Genomic DNA, 10,275 nt, shown 5'->3' with positions numbered 1-10,275 from the left:
TTAGACTCATTTTTTATTAGATCTTTTGATCCCAGTGAGTTTAAGTTTTTTTTTTTAATTTTTTAGGTTATAAAGAATGTGTAGCGTATACTTATATGGAATTAATTTTTATAAAATAATATAAAGAATTGGGAGCCTCTAAGTTACAATAATTGTAACTCATCATTTGCTTAAAGAATTATTATCTATTGGATTCGATGTATCACTCATCTATTAAATAATAATTTTTATATTTTATAGAATTATTATTTTAAAATCGAATGAATGAATATCACATCAACAAAAAAATAAAATGAAAACTTAATTTTAATATCCTATCTATACTCCTTTATATTCTCTTTAATATTATGTTTACGTTGTTAGCCATTATATTGAACCCAACATAACCTATGGTCGAATATTAGTTTTCTTATTTTGAACCCGACGTAACTTATGGTATATTATTAATTTGTTATAGACTAATTTGATCCTTTTGGTGTAATTTATTAATTTAAAATTTTAATATAACTCGGCGAAAGGGATGAAACGTCTGAGTAGGGGTGGTAAAAATATCCGTTCGGTCCAGACCCGGACCGTACCCAGGCGTTTTGGGCCGGGTATTGAAGTCGGACTGGTCTTAGGCATCACTTGATAAATCCGAAACCCGAATTTTATTAAAAATATTATAAAAAATATTATTTTAAATATTTATATTTATTTGATTCATTTATTACATATATATAAAATTTTAAACATTTAAAGTTCATATTTTCATGTCAAATTTTATTAAAACAAATTTAAAACTTATAAAATTACCAAAAAATAAAAAATACACATAATATTAAAAAATTATAAAACCCGGATACTCATATTAAAGCTCGGCACAACCTGGCCCCGACATATATGCATCTGGATCAGGTCCGGTCATTGCGATACCTGGACCCGGCCCGGGGTTTTACCATCCCTACGTCCGAGATCAGGCACCAACCACTACAAAAAAGAATATCTGACAAGCGACCGAACTCGCAGTTATCGTATCTGCATAGGCGCAGTAATGTCTTCTTCAACAATTCCGAACTCATTTGATGATGTCACCGATTTTGTAGTAAATAGAGGCAATGGAATAACGGGTCTAGTTGATTCAGGCATTCAAAAAGTTCCCGAGAGATATATTCTACCTCCTCAGCAAAGATTCGACTTGACCAAAGTAGTTTCTCAAGACTCAATTCTCATCATCGATGTCTCAAATTGGGATGATCCTGAGGTCATCAAATCAATCTGCGAAGCATCAGGTAAGTGGGGTTTCTTTCAAATAATCAATCATGGAATTCCTCTACAGGTTCTTGAAAATATCACGGACGCAGCTCATAGTTTCTTTGGGTTGCCAAATGAGCAAAGGAGCAAGTATTACAAAGGAGCTTCGCCATCTGAAACTGTGTTCTTAGCAACAAGCTTTTCTCCTCAGGCCGAGGTGGCTTTGGAATGGAGAGATTACCTGAACTTCCAGTACATCCCTGGAAATGATCAGGCTTCTGCTCTATGGCCACCAGTTTGCAAGTATGTAATTTTCGGAATTTTTTTTTTCACTTTCTGTTCTGAAGAAATTCTATGTAACTGCTGTTATATAATAACGATTGAGAGCTATTGGCTTGCTTGTAGGGATGAAGTGCTAGAATACATGAAAAAGGCTGAAATTGTCATAAAGAATCTATTACAGGTGCTATTGAAAGGACTCAATGTGAAGGATTTTGACAGAGACACACAACATACTCTAATGGGTTCGCCAAGAATCAACCTCAACTACTACCCAAAGTGTCCAAACCCACAACTCACAGCTGGAGTAGGACCTCACTCCGATATATCAACCATTACTGTTCTTCTTCAAGATGATATTGGTGGGCTTTACGTGAGAGGGATAGAGGATGACACCTGGATCCACGTCCCTCCAATCAAAGGGGCCCTTGTGATTAACATTGGTGATGTGCTGCAGATAATAAGCAATGATAAATACAAAAGTATCGAGCATCGAGTTGTTGCCAATAAAATCAAGAACAGGGTTTCAGTTCCCATCTTTGTGAACCCTGCACCTGATGCCGTTTTCGGTCCTTTGCCAGAAAGTGGAGAGATACCAATATACAAGCAACTTGTTTTCTCAGATTACTTCAACTTCTACTTCAGTAAACCCCATGATGGGAAGAAGACCATTGACTATGCAAGAATATGATGGGAAAATAATAACGATAGGGATGTGAGTAGCCTTCTTTCCATGCATGAAATTCCAGTTTCTTTTCATTGTAATAATCATATCCCTTAATTCAAAATAAAAGTCTCGTTTCTGGCCATCAACATGATTACAGAGTTATAAGATACATCACTATTGATAGAAAATAGAACGAGACAATCTTTCACCAGGAGAAATGACTGGAGAAGGAAAAACACTTGCTGCAAGAAAAATGCTTCATTTTCAGTTCTTAATAAATTTGAACATCTTTCTGTGAGGAGATGACAAAATTGGTATTCTACAAATCTCGTCGTCTGTGTCACTAGAATACATGGAATAACCTCGATCAGATACAAGCAACGCAACAATTTAGTTACAATAACTCAACAGAAAGCCAGAATGACACTATCTAGGATCCGCATTTCTCTTGCCTTGCCATGTATGAAACCGCCAGCAGTTAACCGAAAAACAAAAATGATAAAACATGCTGCAAGAATAACATGACTCATTGACATTGGTATTCATTTCTCTTTTCTGGCCAAGGACTCTCCCTTGTACTCACAGCCTGCAGAAACCACATAACCTTGTCCAACCTGCGGAGGAGGGTAACATCATAGTTTATCAACCAGAAGTGTATTAAGTCTATCGATATTTATATAAGGTCAACCTACTGTTACAAAGAATTTTAATTTTAACCGAGCCATAGACTCCAAAGCATTCATCTATTGCAATCCAAGGTTTACAGAGTTGTTAAGTTGCCAAATGAAACATGCCGTCCTGACTTCAATTAACATTACACCCTAAACCAATGGATTATGATAAATGGACAGCTAGAAAAATTTAGAGTCAGTTTTAAGTCACAAATATTCATTACTTGACAGAGACAAAAAAACAGAGGTAGAGAGAAAGAGTACTTGACAATCTTTCAGTGCAACACGCTCTTGGAGCTGTGCATTGCTGCAAATCACAGAACCTTGGATTGAACAACCATCTCCAATGGTAACATGATTCATCACAACTGAATTAACAACCTGCATACACATGAAAGAACTAAAGGTTAAAATAAAGATAATTATCTTAGCCCACATATTAGCTTTCTTTTCAACTTCAGAAAACAAAAATAGCTATGTAATTTGACCACACAGTTTTACCGACAGCAATTTGTCATCCAGTCCAAATTAAACTTTTCTGAAGTCAACAAATAAGAAATCACCATACCTTTACATTTGAACCTATCCGGCAGTGGCGGCCAATTACAGATCGTTTTACACTACATTTGTCACCCATTTGTGAACCCTCCCCCAGCATACAATGTGGTCCCACCTACAATTATCAAGCCAATTGCTGAGTGTCCAGGGAAGTGCAACAATAACAGCCTTAGTAAACCACAAAATATACGTAGACTGGTTACTGGTAGCAAATTAGCAATTATCTGGAGTGCGGACTAGTTTTCAACTGGAAAAATTTGTATTAGCATAGACTTGAACTTACAGTAGTTTTAGATCCAAGCTCTGCCGAAGGATGAATAATGTTATTCTGAGCAGAGAAGTTATAACCTGACAGATGGTTTGCCTCACCTATGACCTGACACATTAAAAAATGAAAATAAGCACTACTGAATCAAGCAGAAGTACATCAGGGTAAAATTAAGTAAAAACGTATTAGATATGTTGATATGCTGTCTGAACTCACATCCCGATTGATGTCCATAAATGCTTGAATGGAATTTAACCGCACACAGTACTTGCTGTTGCTGGCAATGTAAACACAGCATTTATGGGTTCTTCGGACAGGAGCAGAGCCATTAGGACCCAATGCATAGAGTTCATGAAAGCTTGGAGTAGATGCATTAGCAAGGATTCGGTAGCTAACTTTGTCATTTCCATTTTCTTTTGCTTGCTGTCCTTGTGGTGCACCATTTATCAATATCTCTGATTTCTAATGCGTATGAATCATGAAACAGATCACAGATATGAGAGAGGGGGAAAAGATGTTTCCAACAACAATGAATATGCAGGAATTATCAAACTAACCAGCTGGCTCCGAACAAGATAAGGTAGAACATCCTGTTTTAAGCTTTGAAATTTATCCTTCTGATCTAGAACCTCTTGCAGAACAGATCTGGGAGGGATGCAAAGAGAAAAATAAGAAAGAAGCACATATAAGAACGTATTTAAAAGATAACTTGGAAGCAGAAGAGCAAAGAGACAGACCTATTGAATGCGTACATATGGGCATCCATTAAATCAGCTCGAATATCCATCTACAAGAATATATGAAAATAAGAACATTAGTTAAAAGAAACAAGTTGATCTAGTCAACTTAACAGTATTTTGATGGACATTTAACTTAGAAAGATGTAATTTTAAGATAATTTAGTTTCTTTCAACGAAAAAGTTACGAGGGTAGAAAATAGAAATCATTGACTACTGCAATAATTGTAGGGACTGGAATGCATACTGGATAGAAACTCACAACATTCTTAAATATAGACAGTGCAGAGAAAGGTTTGAATGGTATCAGTAACTAGGGATATGTACATCTCCTCGATTTATTGACAAAAAACCATAGGTTTCACAAAATGGGCACATAGGCAAAGTGGCAGTGGTCCCTTGACCTGTGAACTTCACTGTGCAAGTTAACATAACATCAGAAACATCATCTTATCCCTGGACCTATAAATTGACAAAATGACAGTTAACTTTTCTGTGACATTTACTTTTAGGCTTTTTTTTCTTTAAATATTAGATTAATATAAACCAAACCCCTCTTTCTGCCCCAATGTGACCAGGAATCAAACCTCAAATCTCTTGTAGCACCCCAAGAGGCATTACCATTCAAATGAAAAGCTACTGACATTGTTTGTGCCACATTTTCATTTACTCTGTGTGTGTGTATATATATATATATATAAGCATTTGATCTTGAGGGTATTTTGACTCTGTTGCTCAAACTAACTCTTTTAGGTAATGTCTCCAAAAGAAAATATTTTAAATGCTGTTTTCAACTATTGCTAAGCTCAAGGGCAAAATGGCATTTCTGATGTATTGTTAACAGCATAATGAAGTCAGCCGTAATACACTAGACCGAGGCACATAAGTGGCACTTTAAAAAACATTGGGGACTGAAATGCAAATATCCCCCAAATCTAGAGTTTTGTCAAATGGTGTAAAAGTGATATTTCATCCTGAGCACTCAAGAATGTTTTATATAGCTTGATAACGAGAGATGTGAGAGTACACCGTGCTATGCGAACATCACAGCTCAACAAGACTAGATACCATATTAACAAAATGCAATTAAGATAAGAGGCAGATGGAAATCTTTCACCTGCCCAACAGCACGGAGAATGCTCTTTCGAATTCGAGTATCTTTCTCAAGTTCAGCCCCTATCAAAATTTACCAATTCAAAAATAAGGACGAATTCTAATATTATTAGAATTAAAATTCAAATATTGAACCTGTAGCTATGTGTAACAGAAATTGCTTTGTGGGGTCCATTCCTATAATGTTGTAGCGCCCGGGTTTCTTGGTTTTGTCTTTTGCACCAGACGATCCTGCCTCCGATAGGCCGCTAACAGGAACAGAGCAAATCATTGCAGTCACCACAGCGTCATGTCGTCTATGAGCAGCCGTAACTGCACCCGGCGGAACATCAGAAACAAGATCACCACTCACAACCTGCAGGCACATTGTGTACCAATGGGAATAAATAAACACATTTCTGCAACTCAAAGACCACTAAGGATGTCAGTGCTCACCAAAACATCTTTTGCAGTCAAGTGATGAGCAATAGCCCGGAGCGCACCAGCAGTTCCAACATCCTCAGGGACTGTAGCAACCTGCAAGATTGCAGATATATTATGTATATATCGTATTAGACGGATAATACAAATTAGTTCTTAAGTTGATATAAGGCCCCAACACCTTGTAAAAATAAAATTCAAGATTCCAGACTTTACGCAGAGAAGACTTGGTAGGTTCAAAACATAAAGGACTAATAAGACAACTAAAATACAAATAAGTCTTGTGATTTAACACTATATCAAATTCAGGCACATCTGTGAATGTGTTACCTTGGGTTCCAAGAAACTTTAAAGTGGGTGAAAAGCTCAAAGGCTTCGCAATGATATTAAAAAAGTAGATTATTTCCTAGCAGAAATTTTTAGGATAAAACACAGATAACTTGTATGTATATTCAAGAAATCAGCTAAAGAGACAAATGTTGCATAATTGCACAGACTGACACAAATTGAAGACTGAACTTCCAGAACAGAATGCACATCACCTGAACTCTAACAGTGTATCCCTGAAGCTCCAGAACTTTCTAGAGATAGAGAATTGAAAAGGGACTCCAAAAAATAACAGAAAATAGCCCGCACTTTCTTCTGCGAGAAAAAGCCTTCTATTAAACTAATTGTGAGTTTAACACAGAGTGACTCTTCACAACTCATCAGTAGTCAACGTTTAAAATAATGCAAATTTTTTTCAATGACTGATTATCTCTCAGCCCTTAATCTCCTTTGTCCCAAAGGGAGGTTATAGTTTCATTACTTTGATGATAATTCAACTGGTCTTGACTATTGTGCAACACAAGCCTAAAAGATAAGAGCTAGCAGTGATTAAGTTCCTGCTGCATGAATTATAGTCCAGTGGACTCTACTATTCCCAAACACAATTCTATTGATTTCCAATCCGGTCAGGAACCTTGTTATCACCTTCCACTTACACCCCATAACTTGAATGCCAGACATAAGTGATAGGAACTCTTGCATGGATATTATCAGCCCAATCATTGTATGAAATTGATTCTCTAATGAAAACAAGTAACAGAATAATTATTCCAAGCATGCGTTTTTCGACAGACGAGTTAAAGCAAGAGGGTTGATATGTACCCTTAGTGGAACGTCCTACTCCTGTTGAAGGCCGTTGAAGTTAATCACGTCTAGGATTAATCAAAACCAGCAGAGAGTCAAAAGATTTCATTTTCCACAGGACATCTAGGAAGTACAAAACCCTATCTATTCCAATCTTCTCATTCATTTGGGTGAGATATATATACACATAACTTTGAAAGCTTCATTTGAAATACAGTTGAAAAAGAGAAGTGGGGAAGCAGATGATTATTAACAACACTGAAACAATATTCATCAAATTATATATAAACTTTAAAGTTATTGGGAGTATACAAAGAAAATTACATAATTGATGAGTTTGACACAGCTACAAAAGGCCACTAATTCCTTCACAAGGGGATAGCCTACTTGATTATATTTCTTGCAATGAAGCACAAAATTACATGAAAAAAAACAACAAAAATAAAATTAAAAGGACACCAATATGCCCATATATGAAAACAGACACAATCTCACACAAAAGCCATGCCTCAAACTCTTTAGACCCCTGCCTTTTATCATTGAAGCTTCAAGTCTTCATTATCATCACATCAAGGTGCCACAAGCCATGTCATAGTTACTGACATTTAAGACATTATCGATTATTGCTTCTCACATAAACTAATAAGAACTGAACTGTTAATAATTGCCATACAGTTTAGAGGTTGAAATTGCTTTTGACTCTCAGGGACCTTTATGATGAAGGCTGCGGACACTCTCAATAAATTTGCGCTGGACAACCAAATTAAGAAATAGCGCAACATAAAAGGGATTTGGTTGCAGTTTCCAAGATGCCTTGTGGATATCAAAAATTGATAGTAGTTAATTAGGGTATTCGATTTCATATAGTAAGAACCAACTGCAGGGGAAAGATAGCACTATCAATGTGAGATTAGCAATACTATGATTTTTCCCCTCTACGCATTAGTCTACCAGTTAAACCAAGAGTTAGCTTAAAAGATCAAAATGCTTATCACACAAAAGCCCTCAGAAAAGAATTCAAGACAATCTCATCCTCTAAATTGGGGTGATAATGCAAACAAGTAAGTGGAATGCCTCAGAAACCACCAACACCATGAAACCAAGAATTTTATACAAAACTAAGACCTAATAAGTGATAACTACCACAGTCCTGGACTAATGATGAGATACTAACAACATTCAATTAAATCTTCTTACAACCACAAAAAAAAAAAAAAATTGATTAAGGGAAAGGTTAAAAAACCAACCTCGACATGTAGACGATCAACATAAGCTGCTGAAATCCAACCACCAACACGGAGAGCGGTATCTGCCCCTTCAACAACCTAAAAGCCACCAATACCATTAGCACTGATAAGCAAAAACACAAAACAAAAAGCTAAAAACCAAAGGGAGAAACAAAACGTACAACTATAAGATCCTTAATATTGCTGAGCTCTAATTGCTCCAACACGTATGAGAGAACCGGTCGATTGGCCACCGGAAGTAGGGCTTTTGGCACCTCCTGCAATCAAAACCAAACAAAAAAAAAAAAAGGATTTTGTAAAGCAAAAGCAAATTAAAAAGAGGGAGAATGGAGGAGAAGAGATTTTGAGTGAGAGACCTTAGACACCAGCGGAACTAATTTCTTTGAAGTGCCACCAGCCAACACCACCACTTGGAAATCCATCCCCCCTTTTTTTCTTCTCTCTGAATCTGAATCTTTCTTTTAAAAAAAAAAATTAATTACTTAATTATTTCGTTATATATATCAAATGGTTGAGGTTGAGGCCGTAATCCTGAGTGATACGCAATCAGTTTTCAATCTTCTGACTCAACAGTAACTCTCCTTTCTGCTTTCTACTCCTAGGCTTTTATTTATATGAGAATTTGTATGCAAAGGGCCCTTTCATTTTCAGTTTTTAATCTTTATATTATGTGCAAGGACAAAATTGCCTTCCGTCAACCTTAAACGCATTTTAACCAATCGGCCATTAGTCCTGTGAAAAAGTCTTTATACGTTTATAATGTAAGTGGGGGCAATTTCTTCGTTACGAAATGACAGTAAAAATAATTTTTTTTATAAAATATAAGTAAAATAAGTATTCTTTTAATATTAGAGAGAATTTAAAGAATTTGAATAATACTTTAAGAGGATCAATAGGAGATCCATCAAAATTTATTAAAAAAAAAATTTATACGCATTTTATAACTGAATTAAGATTTAAGCCCAACTATGAAACGCCCAAAGAAAGACCTATCAATCCCCCTTCAATATTCTTATAAAAAGCACTTTGCATTGATTGCTTTTTACATAGATAAAATTACATACAAGTACATAAATTAATTAATTAAATCAATCTTGGTATTTTCTTTTTTTGCTATGCACCCACTTCATAAACTCCTTATTTCAGGTCTAATATAGGAACTTTTTTCCCCAATTCAAAATGATTTTGAAGTGCAAAACAGACCAATTTAAGTGGTTAACTATCAAATTTTTTTAGAAAAATTAAAATAAAACATTTATCAAATTTATTGAATGTTCATCATCAAGTTTTGCAAAATTTTTATCTGAGAAAAAATAAAAAATTAAGGCCAAAATAAGAAAGATTTCCAATAGAAGTTAGAGTCTAACTCCATTGTTTGATAAATAACTACTTTTTTAGGGTTTAGATCTTGATTTGAGCTTCAATGGTGCGTTATATATATATATATATATATATATATTCTTTTAAAAGAACTCTAGTACAGTAATTGGTGGGGTGTGAAGAGTTAATAATAAAAAGAATTTATATTCAATTTTAATTATATTTATTTTTGCTCGTTAATATAAATTTAATTAAGAATAGAGCTATGAACATAGAGGGGTGGTGATAGTAGCATCGCTTAAAGCAAAATTAGCTTAGCCCATTTATGAAAAGTCCAAACTGAACCCAAACCAAACCAAATTAATTGCAATATCCTTGGAAGACTACCCTGTAATGAAAAAAAAAAGAAGAAGAAGAAAGAATTGGACGCGATTTTATTTACAAATTCAGTTTGAGATTGATTTCTATTAATGAGTAAATCTGATTAATATTCCTATAAGTTTAAAGAGATTATATACATAATTATTGAACAAGATTTAGTGGAGGACAACCTTATTATTAAAATTGAATTTTTTTGCCATCCCCACTTAAAATATTTCTAGAGAGACTCTACTTGTATTATACAATTGAT

General features: G+C 35.0%; 2 protein-coding genes across 2 annotated transcripts; one reads left to right on the top strand and one right to left on the bottom strand.

Annotated features, from left to right (window-relative positions):
- Positions 1-851: 851 nt before the first annotated feature.
- LOC18051123 (feruloyl CoA ortho-hydroxylase 1) lies at positions 852-2,340 on the top strand. Its single transcript, XM_006446294.2, has 2 exons — positions 852-1,536; positions 1,639-2,340. Exons 1-2 carry the CDS (start codon positions 1,034-1,036, stop codon positions 2,201-2,203), a joined length of 1,068 nt encoding a protein of 355 aa, XP_006446357.1. The 5' UTR covers positions 852-1,033; the 3' UTR covers positions 2,204-2,340.
- An 82-nt stretch (positions 2,341-2,422) lies between these two features.
- LOC18051122 (translation initiation factor eIF-2B subunit gamma) lies at positions 2,423-8,980 on the bottom strand. The gene is made up of 13 exons (XM_006446293.2): positions 8,681-8,980; positions 8,486-8,581; positions 8,325-8,402; positions 5,962-6,042; positions 5,662-5,881; positions 5,531-5,589; positions 4,414-4,463; positions 4,234-4,321; positions 3,893-4,138; positions 3,692-3,784; positions 3,419-3,523; positions 3,115-3,231; positions 2,423-2,793 (listed from the first exon to the last, which is right to left on the bottom strand). Exons 1-13 carry the CDS (start codon positions 8,744-8,746, stop codon positions 2,722-2,724), a joined length of 1,371 nt encoding a protein of 456 aa, XP_006446356.1. The 5' UTR covers positions 8,747-8,980; the 3' UTR covers positions 2,423-2,721.
- Positions 8,981-10,275: the final 1,295 nt, after the last annotated feature.

This window comes from Citrus clementina, unplaced genomic scaffold (assembly GCF_000493195.1).
Source record: "Citrus clementina cultivar Clemenules unplaced genomic scaffold, Citrus_clementina_v1.0 scaffold_2, whole genome shotgun sequence".
Taxonomy (NCBI): domain Eukaryota; kingdom Viridiplantae; phylum Streptophyta; class Magnoliopsida; order Sapindales; family Rutaceae; genus Citrus; species Citrus x clementina.
This window is presented reverse-complemented; position numbering and strand designations above follow the sequence as displayed.